We start from the raw sequence: 24208 nt of genomic DNA, 5'->3' as shown, positions 1-24208 counted from the left end.
GCACCATACAGCATCACACAGCACCACACAACACTATACAGCATCACACAGCACCACACACTACATCTTACATTCAACATTCTCAGGGAACCTTCGGTTGATCTGCTTATAGGTGTGTAGTGCCTGCTGGTAGTTGCCTGAGCGGCGGTGACAAGCAGCGACCATCAAGTGCCACTTAGCCTGGTCTGGCTGCATAAGTGCTGCTCGCTCAAAGTAACTGATGGCTTTCTCTGCCACCTGGTGCTCGATGAAGTATGACCCAAGCCAGTCTATTACCTCCAGGTTACTTGGAAAGTAACGGTATGACTGTAACAAGTAACACTATCACTGTAACAACACTATCATTGCGAAATAAAACTTAATATTTCTAACAATCAAGATTGTAATATAAATGTTGAAGGTATAATAATTATATTAACAGTAACACTACAACAACAAACAATTACGTTATTATATTTTCCACAATTTAAACAAAAAATTTGGGCGACTATTTGGTGCCAAATGAACACAACCCGATTTACCCCATATGTTCTTCAGTCCACTCTACATCATGTTGCCATATGAACACAACCCTGTTTACCCCATGTGTTCTCCAGTTCACCCTACATCAACTTTTTATCACCCACAGTTTTCAAGACCGTAACTACCGTCTTATCCAGCAGTCGTCTGTGTATACCATCAGGTCTCTCGTAGTATTGTATGTGTATACAGTGTCATAAACTGAGAAATATACACCTCTTGGTGTGTGTATATTCACTGACTGCAGATAGGAATAGCACCAAGCTCAAGGGATGTAATGAGGTGATGGTGGTGAAGTAATTAGGTGATGGCAGTGTAGTAATTAGGTGATGGCAGTGCAGTAATTAGGTGATGTCAGTGCAGTAACTAGGTTATAGCAGTGTAGTAATTAGGTTACAGCAGTGTAGTAATTAGGCTACAGCAGTGTAGAAATTAGGTGATGGCAGTCCCATAATTAGGAGACAGCAGTGTAATAATTAGGCAACAGCAGTGCAGTAATTAAGTGATGGCAGTACAGTAATTAGGTGATGGCAGTGCCATAATTAGGTGATGGCAATACAGCATTTAGGTGATGGCAATACAGCATTTAGGTGATGGCAGTGCAGTAATTAGGTGACAGCAGTGCAGTAATTAGGTGACAGCAGTGCAGTAATTAGGTGACACCAGTGCAGTAATTAGGTGACAGCAGTTTAGGGTTGAGTTTAACCCTTTGGGGGTTGACAGGTCCTCTCAGAGATTTGTTCTCAGGGCTGGCCAAATTATAATAAAAAAAAATAATTATTTTTTCTTATGAAAAGATAGAGAATCTTTTCCCAATCATAATGACACCAAAAGTATGAAATTTGATGGAAAACTTACGGAATTATGCTCTCGCGAAGTTAGTGGTCTCAACGATGTTTACGCATCGGCGATTTTGCCCACTTTGAGCCCTATTTTCGGCCAATTCCAGTGTACTAGTTGACAAAAATCATAACTATTTTGCTAAAACTCCATCTTTTCTATCGAATGAGTACAAGAAACCACCCATTTACCGATTTCAACTATCCAATAAAGTGGTCAGAATTTAGCAATTTTGCCAATTTCACACAAATTTCAAAAGATGCCAATTTCCGAATAGGGTTCAAAATAAACAAGACATTCCTGGCACTAAAATAACATTTTCTCTGTTCGTTAGTCACATCCCCCAGGCCCCTCTTACATTTCTTTTGCTTTCCACTTTGAATTTTTATTCTCACAAAAAAATAGAAGATTTACTGTTATGCAGACTACTGCATTAGTGTGGAAATGGTATAAATAATATCAGCGCACTTGTGAAAGAATATTAGACTCACCAGTTGACGTGTATTGGACGCTTGGCATGATTTGTTTACTTTTGAACTTTGGTAAAAATCGAACATTTCTGCTACTTTGAGCTCAATTTCAAGGTACTTTTCATTGTAAAATCAGTCAAAATCATCTCAATTTCTGTAATATGTCTTCCATTCTATAAAATGAGACCAAGAAAACTAGAATACAACAATAAATACCATACGAAAGTACAGTGCAAAGTCACTGTTTTAATCCAAAAACACGGTCAAAGTTTTTTTTCTCATTACACACTGTGTGCTGCAGGATTTTTCTTTTATACTGCACACACTGACCACATAGACCCTTTCTTACATATGTAGGCCTACCAGCTTTCTCTCACTAGATTTGAGGCCGTAAGACATACTAGTACGTCTGAAACCCCCAAAGGGTTAAATTCCACAAGCTTGCCGTGCAAGGCTGCTACTGACTGAGCCAAGGTCAATGTGCTTTCTTCCTTGCCTCAAACTTGTTAGGACAAACAACAAGCACACATTGAAAACAATAGTATTCAGAAAGACACTTCAGCATGCATGTGACCCTTATGGGTTTAGTGGATGGAAGATCGAGTCTCCGACACCCCTGGGGGTGAGCCCATATGGGTCTAGTGCACCACGGTTGTGGTTCAGAACGTGTCGACAACTTACATCAAAGTAATACTGGTAGGCTTGTTGTTTGTCGCCTTCGGAGTCGAATATTTGACCGAGACGCTGGTGTATGTGTGGGTCTGTTGGTACGATGCCCAGGAGCTGTAGGTACCTGTAATGATATGTGTTTGTTATTGGTAGTGTGTTGTGTGTGTGTGTGTGTGTGTGTGTGTGTGTGTGTGTGTGTGTGTGTGTGTGTGTGTGTGTGTGTGTGTGTGTGTGTGTGTGTGTGTGTGTGTGTGTGTGTGTGTGTGTGTGTGTACTCACCTAGCTGTACTCATCTAGCTGTGGTTGCAGGGGTTGAGTTACAGCTCCTGGCCCCACCTCTTCACTGGCCACTACTAGGTCACTCTGTTCCATGAGCTTTATCATACTTGTTCTTAAAACTATGTATGAATCCTGCCTCCACTACATCACTTCACAGACTATTCCACTTCCTGACAACTCTGTGACTGAAGAAATACTTCCTAATATCCCTGTGATTCATCTGAGTCTTCAACTTCCAATTGTGACCCCTTGTTGCTGTGTCCCATCTCTGGAACATCCTGTCTCTGTCCACCTTGTTGATTCCTCTCAGTATTTTATATTTTGTTATCATGTCTCCCCTATCTCTCCCATCCTCCAGTGTCGTCAGGTCGATTTCCCTGAACCTCTCCTCATAGGACATGCCCCTTAGCTCCAGGACTAGTCTTGTTGCAAACCTTTGCACTTTCTCTAGTTTCCTTATGTGATTGGCCAGGTGTGGATTCCAAACTGGTGATGCATACTCCAATACAGACCTAACATACATGGTGTACAGGGTCCTGTGTGTGTGTGTGTACTCACCTAGTTGTACTCGCCTAGTTGAGGTTGCGGGGGTCGAGTCCGAGCTCCTGGCCCCGCCTCTTCACTGATCACTACTAGGTCACTCTCCCTGAGCTGTGAGCTTTATCATACCTCTGCTTAAAGCTATGTATGGATCCTGCCTCCACTACATCGCTTCCCAAACTATTCCACTTACTGACTACTCTGTGGCTGAAGAAATACTTCCTAACATCCCTGTGATTCATCTGTGTCTTCAGCTTCCAACTGTGTCCCCTTGTTACTGTGTCCAATCTCTGGAACATCCTGTCTTTGTCCACCTTGTCAATTCCTCTCAGTATTTTGTATGTCGTTATCATGTCCCCCCTATCTCTCCTGTCCTCCAGTGTCGTCAGGTTGATTTCCCTTAACCTCTCCTCGTAGGACATACCTCTTAGCTCTGGGACTAGTCTTGTTGCAAACCTTTGCACTTTCTCTACTTTCTTTACGTGCTTGGCTAGGTGTGGGTTCCAAACTGGTGCCGCATACTCCAATATGGGCCTAACGTATACGGTGTGCAGGGTCCTGAATGTGTGTGTGCGTGTGTGTGTGTGTACTCACCTATTTGTGGTTGCAGGGGTCGAGTCTTAGCTCCTGGCCCCAGTGTGTGTGTGTGTGTGTGTGTGTGTGTGTGTGTGTGTGTGTGTACTCACCTATTTGTGGTTGCAGGGGTCGAGTCCTAGCTCCTGGCCCCGCCTCTTCACCGGTTGCTACTAGACCCTCTCTCTCCCCGCTCCATGAGCTTTATCAAACCTCGTCTTAAAACTGTGTATGGTTCCTGCCTCCACTACGTCATTTTCTAGGCTATTCCACTGCCTTACAACTCTGTGTGTGTGTGTGTGTGTGTGTGTGTGTGTGTGTGTGTGTGTGTGTGTGTGTGTGTGTGTGTGTGCGCGTGTTGTGCGTGTGTGTTGTGCACGTGTGTTGTGCATGTGTGTTGAGCACGTGTTGTGCGCATGTGTTGCACGCGTGTGTGTTGTGCGTGTGTTGTGCGTGTGTGTTGTCCATGCGTGCATGTGTGTGTGTGTGTGTGTGTGTGTGTGTGTGTGTGTGTGTGTGTGTGTGTGTGTGTGTGTGTGTGTGTGTGTGTGTGTGTGTGTGTGTGTACTCACCTATTTGTGGTTGCAGGGATCGAGTCACAGCTCCTGTGTGTGTGTGTGTGTGTGTGTGTGTGTGTGTGTGTGTGTGTGTGTGTGTGTGTGTGTGTGTGTGTGTGTGTGTGTGTGTGTGTGTGTGTGTGTGTGTATGTGTGTGTGTGTATCACAGGTCAGAGGGTCATGTCAACTACCAGGTCAACATGATCCTCACAAAACAGTCTTTGCTGAGTAACAGTAGATGTGTTTCCTCTTATCTGTGTGGTCACACCTCCACGTCAGTCGACACTAGTCTTAAAATCACAATTAATATAAATCTTCTCCAAACACCAGATATTTAAAGATAAACAACATAAATAATTTAAACCATAACCAATAAACACAAACAATGCAGTGGATAGCCTTTAAAAACAGAACTAAAACATGTGGCCACCACAGAGTAAACAACTATGGGGGCTGTAAACGAACTCTAGTGATTATATACAGATGGTCCTTGACTTACGATGGGTTATGTTCAGGCAAACCGATCGTAAGTTGAAAACATTGTAAGTCGGATATGTGATATGCTGAATAAATAAGTAAATAAATAACTACTGTTACTGAATAAATAATATTACCATAACTAACTAAATACCGGTAATGAAAAGTCAATAAATGAATACAAGTTAGGGACTTGATGCCTTCATGGTGGGTAATTATCTTAAGTTTCATCTCCAAAGGAATTGCTGCCGCACCATTCTAAAGTCAAAATATTCTAAGTCGAACCATTGTAAAAAATATTATAAATCGAACCATCGTAAAGTCAAAATATCACAAGTCGAACCATTACTGTCAAAATATCGTAAGCGGAACCATCGTAAATTGAAAATATCGTAAGGTGAACCATCGTACAGTCAAATATCGTAAGGCAAACCATCATAGTCAAAATACTGTAAGCTGATCCATTGTAAAATCAAAATATGGTTACTCAAACCATTGTAAAGTCAAAATATTGTAAGTCTAGGAGCACCTGTATAAAACAGTTAGAAACTATAGATATGTATCCAACAGGAAGCATATGGATCTCACTCAAAGAATTCTTATGAAATTCTACAAGATCTTTGGTAATCTTACGACTAGACAAATACAAAACTTATTTCTCTGCAAATATTACAATGTGTGTGTTTACATTTTATAATGTGCTGTTAGGTACAAAGAAAGCCACTAACATGCCGGGGCATTTCTGGCAGACTAATCCTTACACACTACTGCCTCTCCTCACTTAACGACGGAGTTCCGTTCCTATCGCCACATCGTTAAATGAATTCGTGGCTAAGTGAGGAACATACTATAATGGTAGTGGGTTTGTGTCAGTCATCTTTGATATTGTTTTAATGTTACCTTTGCACCAATTATAACATTTCTGGTATATTTTTAAATATTTATACAGTAGTGTACTGTACACTGAAATAAACAAAATAGAGGAAATCAGCTCTAATATACACTATTTAGGTATAAATACAGTGGACCCCCGGTTTACAATCAGCTCCCAATGCGACCAATTATGTAAGTGTATTTATGTAAGTGCGTTTGTACGTGTATGTCTGGGGGTCTGAAATGGACTAATCTACTTCACAATATTCCTTATGGGAACAAATTTGTTCAATACTGGCACCTGAACATACTTCTGGAATGAAATAATATCGTAAACCAGTGGTCCACTGTAATGGTCAGAGAACCTGTTGTAAGTCTGAGCCGTCGGTAAACAAGTGTGTCGCTAAGTGAGGCGAGGATGTACTTAATACTGTACTAGACAGGTAAAAAGTGGTAAATTTTAATTGTACATTATTTTCTTCACTTCAACAGTGAGGTAGCTAATGGTTTACAGTAACAAAATTTATAGTCGTGTTGAAATATATAAAAATAACAGCATTACAATTTAGCACAATATAATAATACACAACAGTTTAATTATAAGTATGTATTAAAGTTTAAATAATCAAGCAGTCGTAATTTTGGGGGGATATTTTGAGTTGCTTCGAACTGATTAAATGAGTTAGCATAGTGTTGGTATGGTTAATTTTGGAATATGAGATGATTTTTAAGTATAGGCCTAAACTGATCTGCAGGCAGGGGACCTACTTCTGGTTCGGGCAATGAATTCCAGATCCTCAAGCTCTTTATGTGCAGTGCATTTTTGCATAGGGTGAGGCAGACACGAGGCAGAGTGTTTTGTGTCTTGTGTTGTGCCTGTGTGTTCTGTTGTAGCTGTCAAGGAGCAGTTTGAGAGAAGGGTTTATATTGGAGTTTTATATTCTGTAACAACAACACTTTTGTGACCGAATTGCAGGACATGAATACCTGGTAACTTAATCCAGGTACTGTCAACATGTCTAGTGGCTAACGCGACGGTCTGGAGTTTTGAGACTCTCTGACCGCGGGTTCAATCCTGCACGTGGTATGGTTTAATCCAGGTACTGACTGTATATAGTGGTGCTTTATAACAGAACTGACTGTATAGTGGAGCTTTATAACAGTACTGACTGTATACAGTTTAATTCTCACCATTCTGAGGCCTGGTCATTATCGTTCAAGAGCTGGTAGAGGTGAGCAATCTGGTAAACAACTGGAGGGTAGTTACGAACGATGGCGTGCATCTTCAACAATGAGTCTAAGGCGTCTTCATAACGACTGAGTTTCTTATTGGTCAGACCTGCAGGACAACAAGGAAAGTGAACTACATTTGATCAGAGGAGTGGTCAACCAGTGTCGTTCCCATTATATACAGACGAACGACATGTTTACCTAAGTGGTTCAATGTAAACACTTGGTCTACACCATGTCTACTATTATGAATACAGGGGTAGACTAGTGTCTTGCATTGTGTTAAGCAATCTTGTTTCAAAATATTACATGTACAAATTACTAAGGACAGGTGAGAGAGGATTTCTCACTGCCATACCAAACTTCTAAGTGTAAAACTCTTCATTAAACATAAACTTTTCTGTAGAATGATAACCAAGGGAGGAACGAGCAAAAAGGTAGCAGCGAAAATAGTTATACAGGTTGACCATCACTAATCCGGCATCATCGAGACCTGTACGGTACCAGAATAGTGATTTTGATGGATTACAGAGTGGTTAGGCTAGAATACACTTAACCCAATGGTGATATTTATGCACTGGCGATTTCACCCACTTTATGCCCTACTTTTGGCACATTCCAGTCTACCAAACTCATAGGTATTTCGCTAGTATTCCTTCTATTCTGTTGACTGAGTACAAGAAACTGCCTACTTACCTATTTCAACTACCCAATAAAGTGGTCAGAAATTGGTAATTTGGCCAATTTCACATAAATATCAAGAGATGCCAATTTGAAAATAGGGTCCAGAATAAACAATGCAGACATTCCTGGAATTAAAATAACATTTTCTCTGTTCACTAGTCATGTCTCCAGGCTCCTCTTATATTTGAACACTTTGTTCAGTAAACAAACTGCCCAGCAGTCGACCGTTTCCTCGGAACTCGACCAAACAAACACGACCTGTCAGAACTTTGTTGTAAACTATTTTGTTTCTTAGCATTTTTCGGTGTTATTTTATATTATTTGTTTAGGTCACTATGGGGCCTAAGAGTGCTAGTGATAACAGCCAATCAAAAAGAAAATTGGCTGCGAAAAATCTGTCAAGTACTCAGACAGCCTTCTGGAACAAATTAAGTTTGAGTGCTGAGGTTGCACTGTACGGTGCCACATGCTGATGTACTCCAGCTAGGTGCCATTGTACTTGTAGAAATAAAGATATTAAATTATTAATTATTAACTGCCTGGTTCATGCAGCCAATCACAGGAAAGCTCGACAATTCTGTGAAGAGATATCTGTGACTCGTGGATCAACACAGACTTAACAAGGACTCCCTACAGAAATGAATCACTTTGTCTGACATTCTTGGGCTATCCTGGAGGGTAATTTACACATGCTGCTATGAATGATAATTTACGTAACTGTATTTATGTGTACCTGTACTTGAATAAACTTACCTCGAACGAATTCATGGCTAAGTGAGGAACATACTATAATGGTAGTGGGTTTGTGTCAGTCATCTTTGATATTGTTTTAATGTCACCTTTGCACCATTCATAACATTTCTGGTATATTTTTAAATATTTATACAGTAGTGTACTGTATATTGTAATAAACAAAACAGAGGAAAGCAGCTCTAATATACATTATTTAGGTATGCGTACTGGTCAGAAAGCCCGTTGTAAGTCTGAGGTGTTGGTAAACGAGTACATCGCTATATACAGTAGGGCCCTGCTTTACGGTGTTCCTCTAATACGGACATTTCTAATTATGACCAAAACATGCTATACGGCTTTCCCACCAGACTTTCTAATGCGGTCACTGAGCGCCACCCAGTTTGTTTACATTCTCTGTGAGCACGTCTCTCCATTATGTCCAGAAACTTTCCAGAATTTGAGGTGTTTTAAAGTTATTACATATTTTATATATATTTTGATAGTTATTCTTATGTGCACCTGTACCTAAATATACTTACACACTGGCATGCAGGAACCCATTAAAATCACTAAGAGTGTCCCTCTAGTCTTGATGCCATAGTAATAACAATAATAATACTAATTCACAATAATAATAATAATCACTCTTGGAAACATTAAATGTCTTATTTTACGTTGATATAGGCATTCTCGTTAATTCATCTATGATATTCTCTTCAAAATTATATAAGAAATAAGAAATACATGACAAAGCATATAAACATGATACATACACACACAGTTCAATAATTTTCACTTAAATATGAAATGTGGTATTTGGCAGAGGTAAAAAATTGTTTTCTCTGGTCCAGCACCAAAGAAAATGTGTAAGAATGCGTGTTTGGGCCAGTTACTCCCCTTAAGGCATTCAGCTTTGTTTACAGTTTTCGCCATGACTTCTCCCTTTGTTTATGATGGCAACTACAGGTACAGGTCTCCCTCAACATTTGTGAGGGTTAGGGGATCAAGAGCCTCGTGAATGTTGAAAAACCGTGAATGTTTGGTGCCCCAATATATTGTAGGGAAATATAATACAATGCTGCTTCCTTAACTTGTCCAACCATGAACAATCATAAAGTACATGAAAACGTCGTAAATTGTACTAAATACATACGTTATGCCTTAATAACATGTATGTTATTAAATACCACTGCCTCAACCAATGCGAGTCCTTACTACCCTCCCTCCGACCCCCACAACTGGCAGCCAGCCCTCCCACCACTGTGTGGTGAGTGTTTTGTTTGTTCATTATTTGCTATTAAACTACAGTATAAATAATGTAAACCCATTCATGACTGCATATTGGAATGGCTATTAGGAAAGGTATTGTACGGTGACATCATGTGTTTACTCACAGAGTTATCCTGGACATGAGAAAGGTGTGAGGGTTGGTGCCTTGCTAGTTAACCTAGAAATTATTATTAGCCAAATGCATTGCCAATGTTATCCGTGTGACTGATGTATGTCAGCGACACAACATCACTGACACACACAACATACACTGAAGGTATATCAAGTGGCATACCTACTGAGGTTACATCAACCGTCGTGCCTACTGAGGGTACATCAATCATCATACCTACTGAGGGTACATCAATCGTCATACCTACTGAGGGTACATCAACTATCATACCTACCAAGGTTATAGAGTGCCTCGACACAAGAGGCATCGATGTCCAAAGCAGCAATGTAGTGCTCGCGCGCCTTCTCGTAGTCGCTGCGTTGGTAACAACAGTTACCCAGGTTAACGAGCGCTGCGTCATTGTAGCCGTTGGAGTCCCTGGCCATTAAGGCATACCTCTCTGCCAGCTCTGTCTCGTTCTGCTGTAATAACAACAAACTACCACGGTAACAAAAATGTTGATAATATTCTACCCCTATTACAAGTGCTAAATAACTTATGATGAGGTTATGTTCCGACGAACCTATCCTAAGTTAAAAATTTCGTGAACAATAAAATGGTATAAAATACCGACAGGTTGTTAGGTAAGACACATATGCAACAGTTAGGTATCTTTATTTCGAAACGTTTCTCCTACACAGTAGGCTTCTTCAGTCGAGTACAGAAAAGTTGATAGAAGCAGAAGAGACTTGAAGACTATGTAATCAGTCCATCACCCTTTAAGTTTTGAGGTGGTCAGTCCCTCAGTCTGGAGAAGAGTATTGTTCCATAGTCTGGAACAATATGGAGTTGAAGTGATAGGATTGAGCCTTATATAGCGCCAGGAGGTGAGACGCAGGTCATTAGCAGAGGTAAGAACGCAGATGTTGGGAGGTCAGGTCCCTCTCAAATCCAGCCGTTCTCACTAGTAGAGGTTGTCGAAGTTGATTGCAGGTCTGTACCAAGATACCCTTGTGTTGCAGTGTCTGACAGAGTGAACAATAAAATGGTATAAAATACCGACAGGTTGTTAGGTAAGACACATATGCAACAGTTAGGTATCTTTATTTCGAAACGTTTCGCCTACACAGTAGGCTTCTTCAGTCGAGTACAGAAAAGTTGATAGAAGCAGAAGAGACTTGAAGACGATGTAATCAGTCACATGTGTCTTACCTAACAACCTGTCGGTATTTTATACCATTTTATTGTTCACTCTCTCAGACACTGTAACACAAGGGTATCTTGGTACAGACTTGGAATCAACTTCAACAACCTCTACTAGTGAGAATGGCTGGATTTGAGAGGGACCTGACCTCTCAACATCTATATTCTTACCTCTACTAATGACCTGCGTCTCACCACCTGGCGCTATATAAGGCTCCATCTTATCACTTCAACTCCATATTGTTCCAGACTATGGAACAATACTCTTCTCCAGACTGAGGGACTGACCACCTCAAAACTTCAAGGGTGATGAACTGATTACATCGTCTTCAAGTCTCTTCTGCTTCTATCAACTTTGCTGTACTCGACTGAAGAAGCCTACTGTGTAGGCGAAACGTTTCGAAATAAAGATACCTAACTGTTGCATATGTGTCTTACCTAACACCTAAAAATTTCTTAAGTTGAAAATGCCGTAAGTTGAAAATACAGCCTCTCCTCACTTAGTAATGTACTTGTTTACCAATAACTTGGAGTTACGGCAGGCTCTCTGACCAGTCGGTATTTTATACTGTAAGAGAATTTGGGTCATGGAAATGGGCAGCATGGCGTCTCAGCATCAAGAATCTCGGTCTCCTTCTTACAACCACTCAGTACACTAGCTTTTACAGTCTCCAAGACTACATATTTGTACAATACGTATGTTATTGTGCATCCCACAGTACAAGATGTCGGCAAAAAGGAAGATCTTGACTTCACCTGAATGAAGCACCAAGAAACAAAGGAAGGTTATTGATATTGATATAAAAATGAAGATTAAAATTGAATAATAAGGTGGTAAGAAAGTGAAAGTGATAGCCCGTGACTTGAAGCTGGCGCATTTTACCAGTTCCACTATTTATTTATTTATTTATTTATTTATTAATTTGAACATCATGAAGGATAAAGATAGAATGAAAGAGGCAGTGAAAGGATTGACAGAATTTCAAGCCATAATAACTAGGTAGCAGAAAGGCCTCATTTATTTCCAATTTGTGCACACATACAGAGGTACAAAAAAAAAATACAGATAAGAGCAGTATGCCAAAGCCACTTATACTATGCATAGCATTACGGGCTGGCTTAAAATTAACTTAAGATTAACTAAGCAATGATTATTATTATTATTATAATCAAAAAGAAGCGCTAAGCCACAAGGACTATACAGCGCTGCTACTAAGCAATGATGAAATCAGTGATAAAACATTAATGTAAACAGATAACTATAAAGCACAAGTGAGTATTACAAAGACAGGTCATATGGTTGCATTCAGTTAGGTAGTGATTCTGTTAGGTAGTGTATTTAAAAAATAATAAAGTTAGATTGGGTTTTAGGTTTAACATTTATGTGATATAATTGTGAGAAACATTTAAGATATACAATTTATACTGTTCAGTTATTCAGTATTTATTTGGTTTTGGGTGAGTAAGTAATCTTTGAGAAGAGACTTGAATTTATAAACAGGTTGTGTTTCTTTTATATTTACAGGTAATGAATTCCAGATTTTAGGGCCTTTTATGTGCATTGAGTTTTTGCATAGTGTGAGATGGACACGAGGAACATCAAAGAGTGATCTGTGCCTTGTGTTATGGTCATGTGTTCTGTTGAGGTTGGCAAGGAGATGTTTGAGGGGAGGGTTAATATCAGAGTTAAGTGTTCTATGTATGTAATAGGTGCAGTAATAAGTATGGATGTTTTGTATGGTGAGTAGGTTTAGTGTATTGAATATTGGTGGAGTGTGCTGCCTGTAGTGAGAATTTGTTATCATTCTAACTGCAGCCTTTTGTTGGGTAATTAGTGGTCTGAGATGGTTAATTGTTGTTGAGCCCCATGCACAAATTCCATAGGTGAGATAGGGGTAAATAAGAGAGTGATATAGGGCCAGGAGGGCTGACTGTGGAACATAGTACCGTATCTTCGATAGTATGCCTACAGTCTTGGAAATTTTCTTAGAAATTTGATGTATATGTGTATGAAATTTGAGTCTATTATCAAGGTGGATTCCTAAGAATTTTCCCTCTGTTAGTTTTGTGATAGGTGATCCATTTATCATTATGTTAAGAGGGACATCTGTAGCTCTGTTACCAAACTGAATGAAGTAGGTTTTGTCAATGTTTAGTGTAAGTTTGTTAGTCCTCATCCAGGTAGATATTTTCTGTAATTCGGTATTTACAGTATTGGCTAGCGTGACTGGGCTCGGGTGAGAGAAGACGTATGTAGTGTCATCTGCAAATAGTGTGGGTTTGAGTAATTGCGAAGCATTTGGAAGGTCATTTATGTATAGGAGAAAGAGAAGAGGGCCAAGGACACTTCCCTGTGGGACACCAACTGTAATTGGTTGTGCAGAAGAGTTTGCCCCATTTGCGTACACATATTGGCTTCTGTTGCTGAGGTAAGACTTGAGGTAGTTGAGGGAGTGCCCTCTTATACCATAGTGTGACAATTTTACGTGGAGCAAGTCATGGTCAACTGTATCGAAAGCTTTACGTAAGTCAATGAAGATCCCCAGTGGGACTTCTTTTTTCTCTATTGCTGTGTATATATGTTCTAGCATGTGTATAATAGCATCATTAGTATTTTTATTAGGCCTGAATCCAAATTGGCAGGGGTTGAGTATGTTTTGGGAGATAAGGTAGGAGTAGATTCGTTTATGAATTAATTTTTCGAAGATTTTTGAGAGAGGGTGTAAGTTGGATATTGGCCTATAGTTATTCAACTCTGTTTGGTCTCCTCCTTTGTGGATCGGGGTGACCCTTGCTATTTTGAGTACTGTAGGGAAGGTGGAGGATTCAATGGATTTGTTAAAGAGTGTTGCAATGATTGGTGATAGCACTTGTGACACTTTTTTGTATATAAGGGGTGGTAAGGTATTTAAATCTCCTGCCTTGTTTTTTAGTGCGTTGATAATAAGGGAGACTTCGTATGGGTTAGTCGGAGCTAGGAACAGTGTGTTCGGGTAGTTGCCGGTGAGGTAGTCATTTGGTGGGGTATCTGAGCTTGGGATTTTATTGGCAAGGTTTTATCCTATAGTGGAGAAGAAATCATTGAGTCTGTTTGCTGTTTCTGTTGGTGGGAGTTGGGGTTCATCTGTTTTTGCTAATTTTATTTCGCTATTTCGTGATATCTTTTTTGTTCCCAGAATTTCTGATAGGGTTTTCCAGGTCTTTTTTATATCACCTCGTAAGTTGGATAATCTGTTCTCATAATACAATTTTTTTGCCCTTCTTATCAGGCTGGTTAGGATTGACGAGTAACGTTTTGTTTGGTCTCTGGTTATGTGACCCATTCTGTACTGTTTTTCATATTGGTGTTTTGTATTTATGGATTTGAGGATGCTGGGTGTTAGCCAGGGACTGTTCAGTCTCTTTGCTGTCATCTGTTTAGTTTTTTTAGGGCAGTGCTTGTTATAGAGGTATTGGTTTTTTTTTAGAAAATTATTAATACATTCGTCAATATCTGTATAGGTTTCTAGCTCAGTGTGCCAATCAATGTTTGCTATTGCTGTTGTGAAGTTATTAATGGCTGCCTCATTGTGAAGTCTGAAGGTGACTTTAGTAGTGTCTTGGGGTAGTTTACCAAGAGTTGTTATGAGGAAAGTAGGGTAGTGGTCTGTGGTATTATCTGTAATTATGCCTGATTTTAAAGGGGATATGGTGTTGGTCCAGATGTGGTCAAGTAGGGAAACACTAGTCTCTGTAACTCTTGTAGGTTTTGTTACTGTTGGTAGTAACATACAGTTACTCATTGTGTTTGTGAATTCAGTAACGTGTGGGTCCTGGTCTTGCAGGAGATTTATATTGAAGTCACCTGAGAGTAGTAAGTGATCTTTGTTCATGCGTGCATCAGTTATCATACTTCCTAGATTTTGACTAAATTGGCTAATGTTTGACTGTGGAACTCTGTAGATGTTTATCAATGTGAGAGGTTTTTGTAGGTACTTTGATTTGAATTTAGCTATTATATATTCCCCATGTTCATCCCTTGTGCAAGTATTAGTGATACATTCTAGTTGGTCTGAGTAGTATATGGCTGTGCCACCCCCTTGTTGATCTGGCCTACAGTTGTGTATGGCTGTGTAACCAGGAATGGCATAGACATCTGTACTATCAGGCTTTAGCCAGGTTTCAGTTAGTGTAATGATGGACATATTGGCATGTAAGGAATTTAGTAATGCTATGAGGTCATCGTAATGCTTGCTTAAAGATCTGATATTGTAGTTAAATATAGTTATGTTGTTGTTGGCACTGAGAAGTGCCTTTGATTGTTCTGCAGTGTAGTAATTACAGTTACTGTTTGATTCATTTAAGTCATTAAATAAGAGGTTGGTATCAGGATCAATGCTTGTAATCATAAGATTTGTAGTGAATCTATAGTTTGAATTAAGTATAAAACAAAGTAAATAGTCTTAAGCTAAAAAATAGCACCTGGATTATTTAACAAATGTAAAATAATGAGCTAAGGGACTAATACAAATAAAGTGATGATCAAATAGTGGAGCTTGGGAATATGATAGTAGATAGTACTATAAAGGTAATTTTTTAAAGTTAGAATTATAGTATAAAATTATAATATAAAAGGGACTAATATAGGTTGTGGTGACGATAAAGTGGTAATCAAAAAAATGAGCTTTGGAATATAATGGCAAAATTGTAAACTTATTCTACTTTAGCACCTAAGAATAGCACCTTGATTATTTTAACAATTGTGAATATATAAACTAGGATAGTTATATAAAGCTAAAATAAAGGAGAAAACATATAAGGGACTAAAATTATGTAATGGTAAGCAAAGTTAAATGGGCAGATGGTAGGAATTATAATATAAACTTATAATATAAAAATACAATTTGAAATGGTACTTGCAATTGCACTAGAGTCTGGTATAGGTTGTTGACAAGATCAAGATTATACCTAGATTTAAATTGACAAAATAAAATTCACAATTAAAGTACCAAAAGAATAATAGTAAAAAAATAACAATGGTAATGTCTTGATTATAATATGATAGTAAGAGGGTAGACAGGTACACAGGTACAAGGGATAATATAAAGGTTGGGGTTGAATATAAAAAACTTGAAAATTTGGCTACAAAATGTTATGGGAAGTATAAAATAATGTTTAATGTACAAAATTAAAATTGACTGGTAGTAAATATGGTGTTTAATAAAATTTTAGTAAGTAATAATGATTACAAAAAAGTGAAAAAGTAATGTTTATTTCATTCAATATTGCACTGGTAGTTATACTTGAGGTTATATGGCAGTACAAGGTAATTAAGAGTAATCTAGGATAGTAAATGTGGTATTAAAACAGGTAAAGGTAATTAGACAAGTAATGGTTATTAAATGTCAAAATTGTTAAGAGTAAATTGAAATTTTAGTAAAAATGATATTTATTAATTTTAGTAAGTAATATCAAGTGATAGTATTTAAAAAAAAATATGAGGTAGTAATATGGACAGAGAAAGTATCAATTCAGCTAATGTTTAAGCGAACAATAGTAAATAACAAAATCACATAAGGTGACCTATGCTTACTAGTAAAATCACAAAATGAGGTAGTTGATTATTTAATTACTAAGAGATTGTACAATGAAATTTGAACAATAATGGAATTGGAGAAATTACTAGCGATCTGGTTTGACGATCAGATACAACAATGAATGCCAATGAGCCGATGTTATAAATACTTGAAGTATTGAGAAGGTGTGGTTCCTTGATTGGCGATGAACTGGTTTATCAACGTGGTCTTAGGAACGGAACCCCGTCATTAAATGAGGAGAGGCTGTATTGTAAGTTGAAAGTATTGTAAGTTGAAAATATTGTAAGCTGAAAAATCTTAGGTCAAAAATCACCTGTATTATTATTATTATGATGATGATGATGATGATGGCATATAATAGCATAATATTATTTTTAAAAAGTGAGATTATTATTATATTTTTCCATAAACTTGATGTCTTCCCAACAAGGCAACACAATACAGCAGCAATACAACATACAGGTGTATTTCCACACAATACAATGTTTATACGGTAATGGCTGACACTGGAAAGCATAGGCCTATAGTAATGTGGAGAATTTTAGGTAAGTCTAGGCCTGATAAATTTAGACACGTGTGCATCACCTGGGTATCTGGTGGAAACGTTGCCAAAAGACACGCAAGCGATGCACATGTGTGTAAATTGTCAATTTGTCAGTTCTCCGAACAATTTATCTGTGAGCTTAGGCCTAAGCCTACAAGGGCACATTATTGTAAATAATTGGTTTATAGTTTGGCAAGTTTATAGGCTCTGTTTTTTATATTATTATATTCCAGATATACTAAAGGTATACTCCAGGTATAACCTCAGGTATAACCTCAGGTATACACCAGGTATACTGCAGCTATACACCAGGTATAACTCCAGGTATACTACAGGTATATTTTAGCTATAACTCCAGGTATATTTTAGCTATAACTCCAGGTATATTTTAGCTATAACTCCAGGTATATGCCAAGTATACTGGAGGTATAACTCCAGGTATACTACAGGTATATTTCAGCAATAACTCCAGGTATAATCCAGGGGAAACTCCAGAAATAACCCCTGGTATACTCCAGATGACATTATAGATCTTTGCTCCTCTGTGCTACTGTCAAATTAGCCGTCCTAGCAACACTGTGGCGGTCCAGCAAACACAAAAACAACACTGTGGCGGTCCAGCAAACACACAAACAACACTGTGGCGGTCCAGCAAACACACAAACAACACTGTGGCGGTCCAGCAAACACACAAACAACACTGTGGCGGTCCAGCAAACACACAAACAACACTGTGGCGGTCCAGCAAACACACAAACAACACTGTGGCGGTCCAGCAAACACACAAACAACACTGTGGCGGTCCAGCAAACACACAAACAACACTGTGGCGGTCCAGCAAACACACAAACAACACTGTGGCGGTCCAGCAAACACACAAACAACACTGTGGCGGTCCAGCAAACACACAAACAACACTGTGGCGGTCCAGCAAACACACAAACAACACTGTGGCGGTCCAGCAAACACACAAACAACACTGTGGCGGTCCAGCAAACACACAAACAACACTGTGGCGGTCCAGCAAACACACAAACAACACTGTGGCGGTCCAGCAAACACACAAACAACACTGTGGCGGTCCAGCAAACACACAAACAACACTGTGGCGGTCCAGCAAACACACAAACAACACTGTGGCGGTCCAGCAAACACACAAACAACACTGTGGCGGTCCAGCAAACACACAAACAACACTGTGGCGGTCCAGCAAACACACAAACAACACTGTGGCGGTCCAGCAAACACACAAACAACACTGTGGCGGTCCAGCAAACACACAAACAACACTGTGGCGGTCCAGCAAACACATAAACAACACTGTGGCGGTCCAGCAAACACACAACAACACTGTGGCGGTCCAGCAAACACACAAACAACACTGTGGCGGTCCAGCAAACACACAAACAACACTGTGGCGGTCCAGCAAACACACAAACAACACTGTGGCGGTCCAGCAAACACACAAACAACACTGTGGCGGTCCAGCAAACACACAAACAACACTGTGGCGGTCCAGCAAACACACAAACAACACTGTGGCGGTCCAGCAAACACACAAACAACACTGTGGCGGTCCAGCAAACACACAAACAACACTGTGGCGGTCCAGCAAACACACAAACAACACTGTGGCGGTCCAGCAAACACACAAACAACACTGTGGCGGTCCAGCAAACACACAAACAACACTGTGGCGGTCCAGCAAACACACAAACAACACTGTGGCGGTCCAGCAAACACACAAACAACACTGTGGCGGTCCAGTGGCGGTCCACCAACCACTCAATAAACACTGTGGCGGTCCAGCAAACACACAAACAACACTGTGGCGGTCCAGCAAACACACAAACAACACTGTGGCGGTCCAGCAAACACACAAACAACACTGTGGCGGTCCAGCAAACACACAAACAACACTGTGGCGGTCCAGCAAACACACAAACAACACTGTGGCGGTCCAGCAAACACACAAACAACACTGTGGCGGTCCAGCAAACACACAAACAACACTGTGGCGGTCCAGCAAACACACAAACAACACTGTGGCGGTCCAGCAAACACACAAACAACACTGTGGCGGTCCAGCAAACACACAAACAACACTGTGGCGGTCCAGCAAACACACAAACAACACTGTGGCGGTCCAGCAAACACACAAACAACACTGTGGCGGTCCAGCAAACACACAAACAACACTGTGGCGGTCCAGCAAACACACAAACAACACTGTGGCGGTCCAGCAAACACACAAACAACACTGTGGCGGTCCAGCAAACACACAAACAACACTGTGGCGGTCCAGCAAACACACAAACAACACTGTGGCGGTCCAGCAAACACACAAACAACACTGTGGCGGTCCAGCAAACACACAAACAACACTGTGGCGGTCCAGCAAACACACAAACAACACTGTGGCGGTCCAGCAAACACACAAACAACACTGTGGCGGTCCAGCAAACACACAAACAACACTGTGGCGGTCCAGCAAACACACAAACAACACTGTGGCGGTCCAGCAAACACACAAACAACACTGTGGCGGTCCAGCAAACACACAAACAACACTGTGGCGGTCCAGCAAACACACAAACAACACTGTGGCGGTCCAGCAAACACACAAACAACACTGTGGCGGTCCAGCAAACACACAAACAACACTGTGGCGGTCCAGCAAACACACAAACAACACTGTGGCGGTCCAGCAAACACACAAACAACACTGTGGCGGTCCAGCAAACACACAAACAACACTGTGGCGGTCCAGCAAACACACAAACAACACTGTGGCGGTCCAGCAAACACACAAACAACACTGTGGCGGTCCAGCAAACACACAAACAACACTGTGGCGGTCCAGCAAACACACAAACAACACTGTGGCGGTCCAGCAAACACACAAACAACACTGTGGCGGTCCAGCAAACACACAAACAACACTGTGGCGGTCCAGCAAACACACAAACAACACTGTGGCGGTCCAGCAAACACACAAACAACACTGTGGCGGTCCAGCAAACACACAAACAACACTGTGGCGGTCCAGCAAACACACAAACAACACTGTGGCGGTCCAGCAAACACACAAACAACACTGTGGCGGTCCAGCAAACACACAAACAACACTGTGGCGGTCCAGCAAACACACAAACAACACTGTGGCGGTCCAGCAAACACACAAACAATACTAACATACAGCCAGACCCATAGTGACATACACCAACCATACATACACTGTATTACCATGAAGACTGTACTGATCCACAGTGACATACACCAACCATACATACACTGTATTACCATGAAGACTGTTTGTATACATCCTGCCACAAATTCTACTTCTTACTTAAGTGAACTCAAGCTATAATAACCAAGTGTCAAAACAAAGACAGGTTAGTGGCAGCAGTACTGGCCACCTTGGTCACTCACCAGGAAGTACAACAAAGACAGGTTAGTGGCAGCAGTACTGGCCACCTTGGTCACTCACCAGGAAGTACAACAAGACAGGTTAGTGGCAGCAGTACTGGCCACCTTGGTCACTCACCAGGAAGTACAACAAAGACAGGTTTGTGGCAGCAGTACTGGCCACCTTGGTCACTCACCAGGAAGTACAACAAGACAGGTTAGTGGCAGCAGTACTGGCCACCTTGGTCACTCACCAGGAAGTACAAGAAGGAGAGGTTAGTGGCAGCAGTACTGGCCACCTTGGTCTCCTTCTTCTCAAACATCTTGAGAGTGTCCACAGCATCCTTGAAGTTCTTCTGCCGCAGAAACATCACAGCCTTGTTGATCTCCAGGTCGTTGGCCAGGTCTGCGTACTGCGAGTTTTTGATTACCTCCACACACCTGGGGGAAGGTTAAGTTAGGGTTCATTTAAGCTAGGTTCAACTATCACTCTAGTAGGTCTACTGGTCTAGGCTAGGTAGGTTCAACTATCACACACTAGTATATGTACTGGACCATGCTAGGTAGGTTCAACTATCACACACCAGTACATGTACTGGACCATGCTAGGTAGGTTCAACTATCACACACCAGTACATGTACTGGACCATGCTAGGTAGGTTCAACTATCACACACCAGTACATGTACTGGACCATGCTAGGTAGGTTCAACTATCACACACCAGTACATGTACTGGACCATGCTAGGTAGGTTCAACTATCACACACCAATACATGTGCTGGACCATGCTAGGTAGGTTCAACTATCACACACACATAAACTACACAAGATCATCACCTACACAATGCTACTCAGCAGGTTGTTAGTTTGTTCCACTTATTTACAACTCTATGGCTAAAACAATATTTTCCTGCATGCACACACACAGACATGGGTCCTGGAGATGGAGGGGTGTTAATGTTGCAATTTTATAACTGGAGTGTAAGCTCGCCACCCTCCCTTGGTGGACGGCAGATGTGTTAATAAAAAAAGTAAATAAAAATATATATATACGTGTATGTCGTGCCGAATAGGGAAAATTGGTCAATTAGCAAGAACTCATTTAAAATTAAATCCCTTCTAAAAAAAATTCTTATACGTTTAAAGGTATATTTTTTTTCATTTATGTAATGTAAAAATTAATAATTTTGTACCAAAAGAACCACAGAAAACTTACCTAACCTTACAATAATTTAATAATAAACAAACACAATGAAATATATTTTTTTCGTTAGGTTCAGTATGATTTCTGTGAAATTATTGCATACGCAAATTTTTGCTCATCTTATATATATGCACTCAACAATGAAAGAAGAGGCACATGTCAGGTGTGTGGAGAGTTTCGAGCATGAAACAGGGATGGCCGCATTCGTGCGCACAATGGGTGTGCGGGATCACATATGCCCCCAGCAGAGAGCAGCCCACAGCCTCCACAGGCAGATGACAATTCCAATGGCAACCTCGTCACTTGCGATAACCTTCTGTTGACATTCAAATCCACTGCTAGCAGTACACTATCCCACATCCCTAAAGCGGCTCACCCATATGCAGCAGGGAAATTCACAGACCTTCTTAAGCAGGTGAATGGAGGTTCCACCAACTTAGAAGCCCGAGGCACCATCCAAGCATGGCGCAACCTACTCCTGTTCGGCAATGTCTGTCTTACAATTCCTGAGAGATGAGACAAACTGCTAACCACATAAGTTATCAAGGCAGTGAGCAACTACCCAAGAACGGACAATTGTGTCCCTCTGCCCCATCATCGCAGGAATAACAGAGGTAGACCCAAGAAAAGTCCCACTGAAAACGAGAAAATCTGCACACATGTTAGCAAAAAAATCGAAGAAGGTAACACAGTGGGAGCAATCCGAATAATTACAAGTGACGACACTGTAGCCCCCAAAGATGAGAGCATGGACCAAGCACTAAGAGACAAGCATCCAACCAGGGACACCATAGCCATCAACGACAACCCTGAGGAAGACCCCATCACTGAACAATTAATTTTGCCAGAATTGGAAGTCTATAAGGCGATTGTGTCATTTCCAGCAGGATCTGCAGGAGGTTACACTGGAATTCGACCTCAACACCTCAAAGAGATGGTAAATCCAGTACTCGGTGCATCTGCATCAATTCTTCTCACCAAGTTAACAACTTTCGTCAACAACTGCCTGGCTGGGCGAATCCCAGAAGAAATTAAACCTTTCTTTTTTGGAGCCTCACTGTGTGCGTTGAAGAAGAAGGATGGGGGAATCAGACCCATTGTGGTTGGAAACACTCTTCGCTGTCTTGTTGCCAAAGCAGCAGTAAGAAACATTCACCTAGAAGCTGCCAGTCTACTTCAGCCACACCAACTGAGCTTTCGGGTCTCTCAAGGCAGTGAAGCTGCAGCTCATGCTGCAAAGGCCTACATCAGGGACCTACCAGAAGACAATGCCGTAGTCAAACTTGATTTTAGAAATGCCTTTAATATGGTGAAGAGAGATGCTGTCTTGCCAGCTGTTCGGGATCGGTTCCCCAGTCTTTTTCCCTTCATTTCAGCCGGCTACAGCAAACCCTCAATTCTTTTGTTTGGAGAACATGAAATTCTCTCATCAGAAGGTGTTCAGCAGGGTGACCCACTAGCTCCACTTCTCTTCTGCTTGGCAGTAAAAGAACTAACTTCCAGCCTATGCAGCGAGCTCAACATCTGGTACCTGGATGATGGCACTCTGGCAGGTACTGAAGAGTCCCTGGTAGGGGACCTACAACTGGTGAAAACACAGGGAGAAGACTTGGGACTCGTCCTCAATCCCTCCAAGTGTGAAATCATCACGGCGAACCAGGAAATATTCAATGCTGTGCGAAGAATCCTCCCAGAAGTCTCTATTACCATTCCGTCCAACAGTACCCTCTTGGGAGAACCGCTGGGTCACCAGGCCATCGACACAGTCCTCAAGGACAAATTGAATGACCTGATGAGAATGGAGGAGAGAATAAGCAATCTTGATGCCCATGATGCTCTGTATCTCCTCACAAGGTGCCTTACTATTCCAAGACTCACTTACTTCCTGAGGTGTGCACCCTCTTTTGACAACCCAACACTCAACGAATATGACACACACCTGAGGTCAACCTTTAAGAAGGCACTGAACCTGTCACTAGAGGATCAGCAATGGGATCAGGCAACCCTCCCAGTGCGACTGGGAGGTATAGGGATGCGCAAAGCAACACATGTTGCTTTACCTGCTTTTCTGTCTTCGTGTTTGGCTTCCAGTGCATTAGTCAAGAAGATTGTTCCCGAACGCTTGAGAGACGTGGTAGGAGCTCAAGACCCCAGGTTTACTGAAGCAGCGATTCAGTAAACCTGGGGTTTACTGAATTGCTGCTTCAGTAAGGTATAATTCTAACACAGCTATTGCAAGCCGTGCTGGTGACTATTACACTGACAATGTTGTGAAACACTTTAGGAATGTCATAAAGGAACGGGAGGTACAGGCCTCTATGGACAGATATGTTGTGCGACAGAAGTCCAGTGACTCTCAAGCTGGTCCTAGTGGCATTAAAAGAAGAAGGGAAGTAACACCAGAAAAGGACTTGCCACTTCAAGTCCTAATGGAAGGGGACTCCCCTT

At 41.0% G+C, this 24208-nt stretch overlaps 1 protein-coding gene across 2 annotated transcripts in view; it reads right to left on the bottom strand.

Moving 5' to 3' along the window:
* The window catches only part of nompB (intraflagellar transport protein 88-like protein nompB), an 88686-nt gene that overhangs the window by 21871 nt on the left and 42607 nt on the right, over positions 1 to 24208 (bottom strand). For both annotated transcript variants that reach the window (XM_070079856.1, XM_070079857.1), the window contains exons 9-13: positions 20810 to 20996; positions 10120 to 10306; positions 6989 to 7136; positions 2511 to 2622; positions 72 to 306 (exon numbers count right to left, since the gene is read on the bottom strand). In XM_070079856.1, coding sequence (XP_069935957.1) covers positions 72 to 306; positions 2511 to 2622; positions 6989 to 7136; positions 10120 to 10306; positions 20810 to 20996 — 869 coding nt within the window. The remainder of the gene's footprint in view (positions 1 to 71; positions 307 to 2510; positions 2623 to 6988; positions 7137 to 10119; positions 10307 to 20809; positions 20997 to 24208) is intronic.

Source organism: Cherax quadricarinatus, unplaced genomic scaffold (genome assembly GCF_038502225.1).
Source record: "Cherax quadricarinatus isolate ZL_2023a unplaced genomic scaffold, ASM3850222v1 Contig30, whole genome shotgun sequence".
NCBI lineage: Eukaryota > Metazoa > Arthropoda > Malacostraca > Decapoda > Parastacidae > Cherax > Cherax quadricarinatus.
The sequence above is the reverse complement of the archived record's forward strand: the minus strand, read 5'-3'. Positions and strand labels throughout refer to the sequence as shown.